At 39.3% G+C, this 14,945-nt stretch overlaps 1 protein-coding gene across 3 annotated transcripts in view; it reads right to left on the reverse strand.

Moving 5' to 3' along the window:
* Positions 1-14,945, reverse strand: part of ttc14 (tetratricopeptide repeat domain 14) — a 29,294-nt gene that overhangs the window by 13,293 nt on the left and 1,056 nt on the right. For 2 of the 3 annotated variants that reach the window (XM_037770681.1, XM_037770680.1), the window contains exons 2-10: positions 13,559-13,686; positions 12,370-12,569; positions 11,844-11,928; positions 10,663-10,792; positions 8,743-8,898; positions 7,304-7,375; positions 7,048-7,167; positions 6,316-6,438; positions 5,260-5,377 (exon numbers count right to left, since the gene is read on the reverse strand). In XM_037770681.1, coding sequence (XP_037626609.1) covers positions 5,260-5,377; positions 6,316-6,438; positions 7,048-7,167; positions 7,304-7,375; positions 8,743-8,898; positions 10,663-10,792; positions 11,844-11,928; positions 12,370-12,569; positions 13,559-13,686 — 1,132 coding nt within the window. Of the gene's footprint in view, positions 1-1,852; positions 3,273-3,385; positions 3,493-5,259; positions 5,378-6,315; positions 6,439-7,047; positions 7,168-7,303; positions 7,376-8,742; positions 8,899-10,662; positions 10,793-11,843; positions 11,929-12,369; positions 12,570-13,558; positions 13,687-14,945 lie in introns of those variants that run through there. The other variant, XM_037770678.1, reaches the window with a different exon arrangement.

Consider the following 14,945-nt stretch of genomic DNA (forward strand, 5'->3'; position numbering starts at 1 on the left):
AAAATTATGAACACAAAGACAAACAAAAAGTTGTTGGTTTCACAAGGAGCACGATCAGCTGTCTCCTGGATGAAAGCCCTTGTGTTCGACTCAGACTTTGGGCTTAACTGTCCTGCCTTAAAGAGGATATTTAAGTTTCTTATTGTTTAGAATTACTAAGATTTTCTGTAGCTGATATATTACTATAATCTCTATAAACAGATTCTGCTTTCATATGGAGAATCTGTAGCAATGGGACAAGATTTTGGAATCTGAAGCGTTCTGGTTTCCGTTTTTTTGTAGTCCGAGTCGTATTGACCAATCATGTTTGAGCAGAATCTGGTTCAATGCAGGTAAAATGTCTGAAATGGCTGGCTGAAATGCAATCTGGGAACCTACCGGCTACCATCTGACGATGACGTCGCTTTTTATTGGTTTAAAATTAGCTTGTAAACTGGCTACTGGTGAAACAATCCGGTCGTACACGTCGTCTCTCAACTCCAACTCCAGTCTCGCATCTCAAGTTGCTAATCGGACTGTAGACAATTAGCAGCATACAGAAAAGGAAGTCTCGGCGCGGATATCCGCTGGCTACACCGGCACCCCAGATACAGTTTATAGCCCCTTGCCACAAGAGTCTTCTCTGTCATCAGACAGATTGATATTGCTATAACTTAGCAAAGGATGCATCATTCAATTCGAGAAATACTTCTGGTCTATTAGCATTAGGTAGATGGGTGACAAACTCATTTGCTTATATTATCTACTGTATATGACAGTAGTGCTTCATCTCTCAAACTCCATCAAACACAAATAAGACAGCGAGGAACAAAAGTGTAGGAAAACAACAGAATTGAAAAACTTGTGTGACACGTCATGTAGTTCTGACATTTCAAATGCTTTATTGATTCAACTGAGTTCGTTCTACAACAGGAGAACATGTGTTGGGATACAACTGGAACATCTGCATTGTGTAAAGCTGGAAAAAGTACTGCAGTACTAACAGTCAAATTGTTTGGGATTTAACAAGCCACAGAAAGAATGCACAAAATGGTACAAGGCAGTAAACATAAGGCAGTATCTCCTTTAACAGATACAAGTCTCAACTTAAGATGAACACAAAAGAGATATTAAAGCCTGTAGCAACTGATGTGACATCAGACGTGCTGAATAATGTAATAAAGGTAACACTTCATTTTACAGGTCCGCAAATTTCATGGTAACTAGGTGATAAATAGCAGGTAACCTGTTTGAAATTTCTTTGGAATTACTGCCAAATTACCCAAATATTTACCTCAAAATTTATAAAAAATTACTTTATTATAAACATTTAATAATTATATTTCGCTGGTAATTTATTTAATACATTTCCAGGAAAAGAATACAAAGTTAATTGATATGCTTTATTTCCATGTCTGCTGGTAAATAGATGATAATAAACAAATAACGTCTTTGAAATTTCTTTAAAAAACTCCCTGAATCATTACATTAGCTACCAAGTTACATTTGTGTAGGCAATAAGTCACACAATGGTGAGATTTTTGCCTCATCAGAAGTGTCTTCTATTAGTTTTGGTTTTCCACCTCCGATGAAGACCAGCGCACAGCCGCTTCTCAAGACTAAGGGCCCTATTTTAAACATTATATGCCATTTTATTTTTTGGGTAATTTGGCAGTAATTTCAAAGAAATTTCAAATAGGTTACTTGCTTATCATCACCTAATTACCATGAAATTTGCGGACCTGTAAAATTAAGTGTTGCCGTAATAACTTGTCAAAACGAACAAGAAAATGGGGAAATTATCACAGATTAAAAAATAATAACTTAAGATGTAATATCTGTAGTCATTGATGCTGTCAAAAATATTTTTTTTGAATATGTTCTTCTCTTGAAATACACTAATAATCACCAGATAACATGTTATCACGTTATTTGGGAAAGTATTTAATTTAAATTATAGTTTTTCAACAAGTTCAGATGAACATTTTAATACATTTTGACTACAACAGTTGCTCACAGACCTTAAATCTAACATAAGACATTTCAAAGTAAAATGACTCAGGCGTTTTCTCTAACACTAAAGGTACAACAACTGGGAACATTCGATCAATGACACATTTGGCCACTGCTTCAACAGTGTTAGCTTTGACGCGCAGTCCAGAATGAATGAATGAATTCATGGTACAAACATCCGTTTCACAGTCTTGTTTCACTAGTATCGGGCACATCCTGGACTTTTGGTTTTGCGTTATTATTTTGGCCCGACTCCTTTCTCCTTCTCAAACTGGGCAATCTGACTGAAAATGTCCAGCAGGTTTGAAGGGAGGTCTGTTTTAGGCCTTCCTCCCGGCACTGAGGTCAAACTACTCTGTTTATGATTCCCAGCACCTTCTGATCTTTTACTGTTTCCTGCATCTGACCTGCTGCTGTCATCTTCTACTTTCCCCTTTCTGCTGTCCTTCCCTCTCTTTGCCTCCTCTACCTCCTGAATTTCCTCCCGCCCTCTGTTCTCATGCCTGCCACCACCGAAGGAGTTCCTGTTGTAAGAGTCATGTCTCATCCTACTCTCTACGCGTTTTGACGCAGAGCCGGAGTTCCCTAAATATTCAGATTTGGAACTGGATTTCCGTGAATACGCGGACTCAGCGGACGAGCAGGACACTTTTCGCTTTCTGTTCTCGTCTAAGCTACCTCTCCTCTTAGAGTCACTGTCTCTCCTGTCTTTCCTGTTATCCTCCTTCCCTCTGTCCCTGCTCTTATCCCTCCTTTCACTACTCCTGCTCCCCCTCTCTTCTCTTTCTGGGCTTCTGCTCAGACTGCTTTTCCCTCTCCTTGTCCTGCTCTCCTCACTGTCCCTTCTCTTCCTTTCTCTGCGTGAGGAGTCGGACTCTTCGTCCCCTGAAGCTGCAGACAGAGAATACAGCTGAGAGATGCGTCTATCTTCGGCATCCTTCTCCATTACCTCCTCCTCTTCCCTCTCTCCAAACCCCGGGCCGCCCTTCTGGTAAAGAAAGGTGGCGGAGGTGTTGGGAGGAGCGGGATACCACTCCACCTCGTCCTCCTCTTTCTCCTTCCTGTCTCTCTCGCTCTTACCCTCCTCACTCCTCCTGCTGCTCCCCCGTGAAGAGATCCTGCGATGGCGCTTACTTCCCCGTTCAGACTTCCTCCTCTTCTTTTTCTTCTTTTTGGACCTCCTGCGAGAGGAGGAAGACGATGAAGAAGGAGAGGAGTTCCTGGAGGAAGTGGTGGACGGCGAAGAGGAAGAGGCCGATCTCTTCCGTTTTTTCTTCATCCTGTAAAAAAAAGACATTCACTGAACATTTTACAGCCGATGCTTTGAAGTTATGAAATGACTTGCATTAGTATTTTTACCTGTCACACCGTTATAAGATCAGAACCAACTCACCTCTTCTCCTCTTTTAAGATCTTACGCAATTTCTCAGCACTGGTCTGGCTGCTCGTAGCTTTCTCCTGCTCCTTAGCCAGCGCTTCTTCTCGGAGGCGAATCGATTTCTTTATGGTCGCCGGGCAAGGCAAGGCAAGACATGACAACGGCGGCAAAAATTCCACAGAGACGCATTCGAACACGCCATGACCCAAGACATGCAACAGAGACCCCGAAATCAATCCGTATTCAGCCATTCATTCATTTATTCAGTCATTCGCGTTTGAGTAAACGATATGGAGAGGAAGAGGGAAGTCAAAGGTTTGAGAAGGAAAGAAGAAAGTTGCGATCACACACCACAGATGACAGAATGAACGAGAAATATACAGAAACACACATATTTACCACAGAGATAGTGGTGCGATTCCAAGAGAATGGTAGTTGGCAGAGAAGCAGATGGATGGACAAAGGTACAGGCAGAGATGTGCAGAGAAAACAAACAGCATTTGTTCCCCATTGAGACAGAGAAGGGTTCAACGTTACCGTATTTGGACCGGGGACGCGGCACACACAAGTGTCCAGTGAAGGAGTCGTTGTCAATGTGCAGTTTATTTATTTTCACCCCCGCAAGGCAGGTGTCAAGGCCACGGCAGTTGAAGGGTCAAAGGGCAGAGTCCCAGGGTCGCAGACACACACACATACACCAAAACACTTCATCAGTATTACAAACCAACAGTGTCGGTAACATTCATGCTTTTATGCTCAAAATTCCCAGTGTAAGAAGATGTTTGAACTTCTTTGACTAAGAAGAGCATCTGTACTTGATGAACGGCTGTTTTAAGAACACATGGGAATTTGAAAAAACATGGCCTTGTAAAGCACCATGGACAGCACTTCATGGTGCTCTGATCCAGATAAAGTTAAGGCCCCGACACACCAAGCCGACGGTCTTCAGACAGTTTGGGGCCGTCGGTGAGCGTCCGTCTGATCATACCATTATCTCAATTCATGTTGTTTTCACAGAATATGAAGTCAATTAACACGTTTTGCAAATGCTTACAGCAATACCAATACCAGTGAAATTCCATGATTCTCGATACCAATTCGATACCACGATAAAAAACAAAAGTAAAACGATAAATCCCATGTACTTCAACATACACTCCTTTATCACCATTTGCATACTGTTAACCGCTAACGTTAACTATCTCTCTCCCTGTTGATTTCAACACGGATTTGTTGTTCACAAAGTAATATTATCAGGAAAAAAATAGGGTGCGTCCCCTGGACGCTTTGATAGTGAGTTTACTGCATCCAAACTATCATCCCTGGGACGAGGGGACGCCGTTAGGCTCGAGCCCTGACGGTACCTGCGGTACTGTAGAAAAACGAGCACCGTCACGTTCATACATGTCTCAGTCAGCAGTTTACGAATTTTCACCTGCTATAACTGATTTTTTGCCCATTTGGGGCAGCAGAAAAAAGCTGTGAACAAAATACTATATTATCACCTTTTAGGTTGGTGAACTTGTTAGTAAACAACCTATTTATAGGTTATAATAGTGTAAATAGGTTTAGTAGTAGTCATGTGATTCATCGTTAATATAAAAAAATACTGATTATAGTCGCTTTATGAAGGAAAGTGGATCACACATCTTTGTCACAAAGACGCTGAGTGGTGTCTTTATGTATTTGCTTCACCTTTTTTAAAGTCATACTTAACACCACATTCATATGTAGACTTAACAAAAGCTTTGATATGCCCATTATTGTTGGCATGTGTTTTAATAGTTGAGCTTTAAGTGCACACAGTGCATACCTGCCACATTTCCCCAAACCCCTCGTGCGTTTGTGTGTGCATGTGTGTGTGTGTGTGGTGGTGTTGGCCCACTCACCTGTATCATGTCTGTGATCTTGTGCAGGGCCTCCTGCGCCTCAGGGTTTGAGTCATCTAGAGAAAGAGCTCTCCTGTACAATCCTTCCGCTGTCACTAGTTTCTCCTGTTCTGCAAGCCTAGACACACACATACACAACACACCTCTGAGTGAATAACATCACGGTCATTATTCAGAAGCAATTAATGAATTATAACCGTCACCACTCCGATTTCTACATTAGCCTGTTTTTTATTACAGTAACAAACCACACCGGTTGATGCTCCCTCGTCTGTACCAAAACTGCATTTCTGTCATTCTTTTAAACCCTTTTAGGATTCTGCTGTCTGCCTAAATATACTTTTAATTGTTCACTAGTGGAAAAAAAAAAGCTTAAAAAGGGAAATACTGACAGGAAGAAAAATGACATGAACGATGTACGTTCTTATGTGCGGTGCAACTGCTGGTGATGCCTCTTCTACCTCACACGTGGCTCAGTAGAATGACTTAATCTGCATTCTTTAATCATTCAACCTGTGTTTTTCATCAGATAATGATAAGATATAATTTTATGTGAAATAAGTTTGACTAAAATGACAGAAATGTTCAATATAAATCTGATGACTGATGATCTGAGATTAAATAAAAAAAAAAAAAGATGACAAAATTAAGAAAGAAAACATTTTGACTAAAATCGGATGACTTTTCGGTGACTAAAACCGAACTAAAACGTTTTGAGTTGTCGTCGACTAAAACTATGAAGGATAAAAATGACTAAAATGTGACTAAAACTATTAGGCATTTTCGTCTTAAGACTAAGACTAAATCTAAAATAGCTGCAAAAATTAACACTGGGGTGGCATTTAACCTGAAGCTACTTTAGATCACAAGACAACTGTAGTTTGGTTTAAAGACCACTTCTGCTAACATCATGAATAATGAATACAAGTCTATTAATTAAAACAAAATTAATACTGCTTTATTGCTATTATTTTCCTTTTAATCTATTGTAGCAGTGTTGAATTCAAAGATCGGAAACCTCTAAACTATTATCAAAGCAAAGTTAGCTCTGCTTACTGTTTTCCTCTTTCCACCAGTGTCTGGCAGAGGTACTTCTTGGCGTTGCGGTGATCTGGACAGCTCTCCAGGGCCAATTCAAAGTCTGTTATAGCCTTCACGATGCTGCCTTTGTTAGCATACCTGTGAATATCAAATGAAGGAAACGCACAGTAAGAACAAAAAAACATCTAAAAAGACAATTCAATCATTCTATCTGCAGACAGTATCACAACTGGGAAACAATTACGCTCTGAGAAGGATTTATTTTCATTCTCTTTTAAAAGACTTCTGCTTAAACCTGCTTTTGTGGTATTACTAACTAGATTTTTGAACACATTACTAATGCATACAGAGGGATTATAAAGTCTGTGTTGCAGTTTAAATGCGTAAAACAGACAATTATGTAAACATATACAAGGACATTTTAACATTGCTGCAATTTTCTGCATCATTTATCCGTTATGTCGTTCATAAATCCCTTTCTGTTGTATCTGGCACCAAGCCAATGACAGATTTTTATTGCAACATAGACAAGGAAAGGTATGACATTGTTCCTCATATTTTCTTCCAAATTACTTAATGCAAAATAAAAATAGAGTAGATGGCTTGTGAAACTCCAAGTATAGGTATACAATGAATGAATGTCTAATAAATCAAAAACTTCCAGAGGATGTGGGCCCCATATAAGACTGGTAGTTACTGGAAATCATGACACCAAACCAGAGTTATACAGTATTATAATCAACTCACAGAGCTCCACGTGCCACCTGTGCTTCTACATTTTTTGTGTCGATATCCAAGGCCTTGTTGTATTCGTTCATGGCTTCCACATGACGGCCATGTTTGAAGTGGTCCACACCTGCACGGACACTGGAAGAACAAAGACAGACGAGGAACACGGAACAAGTCAGAAGAAGCCTGAGGAAGACGGACCATATAAAAGGGGATGTTGTTCATTTTGTGCAGTGATGACTATGATAGACCGATGAAAACACTTTAGCATTACCACTTCAAAGCCCACGATGCAGACTGTTTCTTCCTGATTGCAGAGGCAAAATCCTCCTCTTGGAAAAGTTTACTGTTGAGAAAAGAAGCACAGGTAAGAACTCTACTGACCCTCAAAGGAGTCGTCTCTCAACATTGTAGGCTTCCTTTTTCGAAAGTGTACCGGCCTACCTGGAAGGCTATTCCTTTTAATTTGGAAAGAAAAGTCTTCTGATATGAAACACTCGAGAAGTTTTTGATGATAGACAGTTCCATTAGTTGTTAACTGACCGATGGCGGCACATGAACCAAAGACATGAATATAGGGCTGTCAAAATTGTCCCAAAATGACTTTTGAATATTTGTTCTAAAAAAACAAGTTTGACGTATTCAAATACCTTTTTTTGCACATTATGTCCACGACACCGTGTCCTAAATGGCTGCAAACGACGCAGCACTGTGCAGCGCGACGTGCAGTTTTGAGCTGGGCTTTTGTCGGACGCCCTGTTTCTATTTATTCCTGTCGCTTGCTTTGAAAGTGCCGCAACTGATGAGGAACGGGTGATTGGTGAAGTTGAAATGAGGAGATATCTATACGATACCTCCTCTTTTCACTACAAAAACCTAAATAAGGAGGCAGCTGGCTGGAGGGAGATCACCAGGAGAAAGTTTCCTGCTTGCTGTTGGCTATATTGTAGGTCCTTTCCAGTAAATATCACAATATTAAACATGCGTTATCGGTTTAAAACGTACAAACATCAGAAGATGGCGAGTATTAGTCACCCATCTTTTAAGTAATTACGTCTCAAGTCTGATCTCGACCGCAAAGCTGATAAATAAGTTGTTTTTTACATCACGTATCGTAACGCTTGTTGTAAGGAGATGGTGTCACTCTCTCTGCGGCCAAGTTCTCGACCATCGTTACGGTTGTTGTGAATTATTCCTCGTTCAGCTTGACCTAACGTTACATTTCATTTTCAGTTAATGAAAATTACGTTGTATGACTTCGGTCAAGCGGTGCATGCAGTGTGCGCGAGGCAGACAGCATGTAGTGCTGCTTTTTTTCACAATTAAATATTCATTTTCATATCCAAATGTCTGTTTTTTTTTTACAATTATTATTTTTTACAAATATAAATTTGTTGGCAGCCCTAGATCAATAACAATAGGATAACGGTGTTGTAAATGTCCTTATTTTTCTTACAGTTTTCCAGGCCTTAAGTCTATTTACAATTACTTACAATTCTCGGCACACTATGCAACTTACCCTGATAGTTGGTAATTAGAGAGAAGCAACACTAATTAGATAACTGCTACTTTGATTAGATTTCTCATTTTCAAAAAAGTAAAACAGAGAGACCAAAAGTTAACACTCTAAAATCATCAGTCTAAAAATGAGTAACAATCCTCCAAACTCCAACAAAATGTGGTGGTACTTTAGTTAATTGGTCAGTTTATTACCTTTGTAGTCCTCTCATCATTGATGGTGGGTGGATGTCACTAACTCCCACCTTTTCCAGCAGGTAGTCCACTACAGAGGGGTTGTGGTAACCATGGCAACTCTTGAGTATACACTCATACGTCTCAGTGGAGTCAGCGGCTGCACGAACGCTACGACTAAGAAAAGGGGAGAAGAGGCGAGAGGAGAGGAGTCAGAGTGCCATACTAGAACTGAACACTTCGGCCTTGTTCAGACTGCAAACCCAAATCTGTTTTTTTGGCATATCCAGATTGATCTTAGAAAGTCTGGAAATCAGATCCAAACCACATTTTGGAAGTGGCTTGAAATGTGATTCCAGTCGCCTTTCTACAGATCTCAGTCCCGACACTCTGGCTGCTCAAATCAGATTTCAAAGTGTTGTTTTTGCGTCACTCGCTACTAGCTGCTACTAGAAGAGCGCTATGGAGGACAATATGGAGGAGAACAACAGTCCGTGGACAGACGGCTATATAAATTGTCTGCTGGCACTTTGAAGCTCGCCATGACTGCAGCACGGGACATCGCAATATACCGGCATATACTGTGTACTGACCTCCTGGAGGAGTTCTGCACCGCGACTTGACAGCGAGATTGTTTGGAAGGTGAAATGATGGACCTCTATTTTTCATGCTTCCGCTTTGGAAAGCCACCAGTGTAGCTACGTAGTTACTGACGCCTACGTCGTTACCACAGCAACCCATGCAGATAGGGTGATGTCTGGACAAGGGCTTGGTAATATGATGATATATATTGCCAAAACTACATAAAAACTAGAGCTGTCAATCGATTAAATGATTTAATTCGAGATTAATCGAACATTTTTCATCTGTTCAAAATGTACCTTAAAAGGAGATTTGTCAAGTATTTAATATTCTTATCAACATGGGAATGGGCAAATATGCTTTCTTTATGCAAATGTATGTATATATTTATTACTGGAAATCAATTAACAACACAAAACAATGACAAATATTGTCTTGAAACCCTCACAGGTACTGCATTTAGCATAAAAAATATGCTCATTCATAACATGGCAAACTCAAGCCCAACAGACAACAACAGCTGTCAGTGTGTCAGTGTGCTGACTTGACTATGACTTGCCCCAAACTGCATGTGATTATCATAAAGTGAAAATGGCCATGCCAGTTATTCCTCACCAAAATTTAGCGCCAAGTTTGGAGCGTTATTCAGCCTCCTTGGCGACCTGCTAGTATGACATGGTTGGTACCAATGGATTCCTTAAGTCTAGCTTCACATGTATATATTGTGGTAGAAGATGTTGGCCATATTGCCCAGCCAAAGTCTAGACACGCAAATCCGATCTGATCACTTGCAAATAACAGTCTGTCTTATAGATCTGATTTGTGAAACAAAATCAGATTTGCCAGCAGTTGAGAATATAGCCCAACTGGATCTACAAGAAAATCACTAAACACAGATAATTCCATGCCACAATTAGAGTTCTTAGCTGCACTTAAAGGGCATATTTATCTTCTCTGGAGATCACAAAGAAAATGTTTACATGAGCATTAGTCATGAATGCAGCTGATCTGTATTAAATAATGTAGTGCAGTTAGAATCTTCTGAAGTACGGCAGGACAGGGTGAAATGGTTGCTACCATCTACAGACAAATTAGGTACATTTTGTTTTAAACAGATTTACTAGTTTGATATTTTTAATTAATCTGCATCCCACATCCCTTCATCCTGACATAAATTCAATATTAATGTTTCAATTAGTGTTAAGTAAATATAACTTAAGTAATACTCACACTACAACAATTTCAGGCATATTCCAATGAATTTTACAAAGTTTGTTTAAATACATGTTAGTTTTTCAAAGTCTTGCAGAGTTAAGTGTATATTTTGTAGTATTTTATCATGTCATGTTGTGTAATTACCTGTAGTGGATGGGCAGCTCCTCCCGAGGAAAGACACCCAGTTTGACGTGCTCAAAGATGGGAGAAATAGACGCCTGATGGAGGGAAACTGTGATTTTCTCCTGGTAGCGGTCAATATCTTTCACTGCAGCTACAGAACGAGAAAGATCACAACTCAGAAGATTTGACAAATATTTCTGTGGAGTGTCCAAAACAGTTACAATTTCTATGATGCTCATGTCTATAATGTATTATAAACATAGTTATAATGTGTTATAATCTGCTTATAGCACTGTATAAAACAATGCATTAAAAAAAAAGATTATAATGTATTACAACTACGGAAATTATAATACACTATGAACCTTGCAAAAATGTATAATATGATCAAAAATAATGTGTTGTAATTATTGTTATAAAACATTATGACTATTTTTGAGTGCTTATAACTATAACTACACAGTGCTATAAACAGATTATGACACATTATAAGTATGGTTATAATGCATTATAGAAATGGGCGTCATAGAAAGTTTTGCCAAAAAAACATTTGCAGACATCACCTTTTTCACAGTTTCTGATATTTTATAACCCAAATCATTAATCAAGAAAATAATTGGAAGATTAAACAATATTGAAAATAATTGTTTGTTGCAGTACTAATATAAACTATAACTGTTTTTTTCTCACAACATGCAGTCAGGGCTAGATGAGAAATATATTACTGTCATCGGTTCAACAGAATATATTGGCATCTGACAGTGGAAGAGACTGAAAGCAGCTCTGGTTTTGTGTTGATGAGAGCATGTTATTTCAGACACTGATAAGATGATTTGAGTGACTGATATGAGTTGGAAAGCTTATCAGATGCCAAATCACTGCTAAGTGGTTTATAATACTAACAATGCACTGTACTGTCAGTTTAAATCACATTGCATTGCAGCAAATATGGAACCAGGTTAAACTCTGAACAGTTTAAGGACCAAAAAATTGGTTGTTTTGGAGATGGCCTCCACTCATTGCAAATATGCTTGCTGTTATATCAAGCCCATTTCCGCCCCAAAACCTGTATGATTCAAAAGTCAACTTGTTGAGGATCAAAGCCTTGTAACAACTTTAGGGGAAAACAAGCCTGAAGTCTGGCTGTCAGAGAAAGTCTGCACACAGCTGCTTGTTGAAGACAAAGCAACTAAGACACTAACCTCTGATGAAGTCCCCGATCTGGTAGTAGGAAAGAGGATCATCATGGCTGCCAGTGGAGGGAATTTCTCTGATGTGACATAGAGCCTGAAGGTACAGACAGACAGATGTTTTCTGTGATTGCAACAGGTTTGTGGTCGAACAGGAAGTTACTGAAATATCTATAGTTCAGTGAATTCCTGGAGGACTGCCAGTCACGCTGGTTCCTCAGAGCCTTTAGGGCAGAATATTCCCTGAAGAAGCTAAATGTAGGTTGCAGCACGACATTCATAGCCACAAAGGCACAAAGTTCATACATGTCAAGCTTGTGATTTAGGACCTTAACGTGTGCGCTGCACTGAGAGACACATTGTTAATCCCACTGACAGTCATTGAGGAATACACAGAATCAGCGTTGGTACTGGTATAGCTGGCCAACTGACAATCCAAGTCTTCTGCATCTACAACGGTTGACTGGTTGGTTTCGATCTGTTACGAGGTTTATGACATGGCACAAGTGCATTCAATTGATTTAGCTTGTTGACATACCGACAACTCTAGGTCTTCTATGTCTCTCCTCAGTCCTCCTGCCGTGCAAAGCAGAGTGAGAAAGAAGCCGTATTCTCTAATGTTGTTGATCCTCCCCACCACAATGTCTCCTCTTTCCAAGTCCCTGTACAGCATGACTCTTCTTTCCTCATAAGACACCTCCATGAATAACTCCACTGGTGGCATGATGGCATATGGCTCTGGGAAAGCAGAAGCAGAATCAAACATGTTGCATATAATGATACATTTCTCTATATTACACTACAAATATATCCACATTAAAACGCTTAAATTCAAAAACACCTTTTCCTCTGTTTTGGCCCTCCATCTACACTCGGCTTGCAATTTTTTTCTCACCCAAAAATGAAGCTTTTCCAAAACTCACTTCAGAGTGGATAAATCTTAAAACGCCAGTTCAGCATTTTAGCGTGTATGGGGAAAACTGAGCTTTTGCTAATCAATGACATGAGCCTGCCCAGTAACAATTGGGGGCTGTGTGGCAATTAAGAGAGACAACTTCTTGTCGTCTATAACCTTCTCTGTGATCATTCATTTTAGATGTCAATATAGCCCATCACACATCACAGCTGTTATCATTAACGTGTAACGTGTGACCCGTTTTTAATTTATCAGATGACATTGCGTTCATAAAATAGTGACGTGATCAGCACCTAAGTGAATTTGCTTGGTAATGATGACTGCTTGGTTAACGGTTATGAGCCACAAGCTTCTATTTTAAAATCAATCCAGCTGTCCACACAGGCCGCCCTACGTCACAGGTCGCCTTAGCAGCAGCGCCGTCTCACGTGCTGCTCACGCGACGCCTCCTGTGTAGACGTGGTGTATGCAATTCTGCTGTTGCAGAAACAGAAAATTATGCACATGAGCATAATTGAATGTACATTTTGCTGTATTAAACACGGTATAGGTAATCACAGAGAGCAGAAGGGGACTGAACAACAGTTTAACAAGCTGAGAGCTCAGCATTGCAGCTGACAACTTTCCAGTTGGCCATGATGCAAAGTTTTTGTTGTTGTTTGCAACTGAAAAGAGGACAAGGGCAGACAGTTTTTTAGCTGTTTTGCTATAGTTCAAGTGTTTTAGTGTGGACAGAGATCTTTACAAAACAAACAAATTTGACGGATAAGTGCGGACGGAGCCTGAGAGATGCGGTCAAACCAACACGCACCTGCAGCGTCTTCCTCCTCATGTTCCTCTTCTTGATGAGTGGCGGTCTTCCATGTTGGACAGAACAGGATGTCTGCTTTCCTGGCAATGAACTGCTCCACAAGAGGACTATCCTGCCCATCACTGTTGCTGCACACAAAACACACATGTTCAGCAGAGGCTCTTTAGCGAATAACCCGTTGTCACAATAAGTGTTGTGTAATGCATGCTTAGCAGACAGGTGCATAGGAAAAGGAAACCAGGGAAAAGAAACGGCTGAATTCTCGCACACTATCGGTGCTGAGTTTATTAGAGATACAATTTTTGGTCATGGACCTTCATCGGGCATCAAATTCACAAAAGAACATCTTTATTCTAGAGCCACAGGCTGCAACAACCAATAAAAAGGAGCATCACATCGCAAACACCTGAGACAAGTCAATTACACTATTACTAATAAAAACATCCCTTAAATAGGACTAGAGCTGAAACAATCGATCGGTAGTTGATAAGTCAATCAAAAAAAAAAATGAATCAGAAACTATTTTGATAATTTGTTAACTGATTCAGTCATTTTCAAGCAAAACTACCAAATTCCAGCTTCTCAAATTTGAGGTTTTCAACTTTTGTCTGTTTTATATTATAGTGAACTAAATATCTTTGAACTGCTGGTCAGACAAAACAAGCAATCTGAAGTTGTCATCTTTGTAATTGAATTGATTTGTGAACTTTTCACTATTTTCATAGAGTTTATAGACCACAATGAAAATAACTGTTAGTTGCAGCCCTAAGAGCAGGGAATGAAATTAGCACCTGCAAAATAACAGGCTAAATGTTGGCTGTTGCAGGTGAAAATTTCAGGTCACCGGCCACCATGGTAGATAGGTTTTCTTTATATTAAGAAATATTATTTTTAAAAAGCAATTCTAAAGCCTAAATTAAATCTATTATAACACTTCATTTTACAGGTCCGCTAATTTCATGGTAAAATTACCCCAATATTTACCTCAATTTATTGAAATTTACTTTGTTATAAACATGAATTAATAATTATATTCCACTATTTCTCAATAGCTGGTAATTAATTTAACATATTTCCAGGAAAAGAATACAAAGTTAATTGATCTACTGTATTTCCATGTCTGCTGATAAATAGATAATAATGAGCAAATAACTCGTTTGAAATGTCTTAATAAACTCCCTGAATCATTACATTAGCTGGTTACATTTGTGTAGACAATAAGTCACACAATGGTGAGATTTATGCCTGATCAGAAGTGTCTTCTATTAGTTTTGGTTTTCCACCTCCAATGAAGAGCAGCCTTTTCAAGCCTAAGGGCCCTATTTTAACCATTAAATGCTATTTTAGTATAGAATTATTAAATAATGTTTATAATAAAGTAATTTTC

The sequence above is a fragment of the Sebastes umbrosus genome, chromosome 5 (genome assembly GCF_015220745.1).
Source record: "Sebastes umbrosus isolate fSebUmb1 chromosome 5, fSebUmb1.pri, whole genome shotgun sequence".
In the NCBI taxonomy this organism is placed as follows: Eukaryota; Metazoa; Chordata; class Actinopteri; order Perciformes; family Sebastidae; genus Sebastes; species Sebastes umbrosus.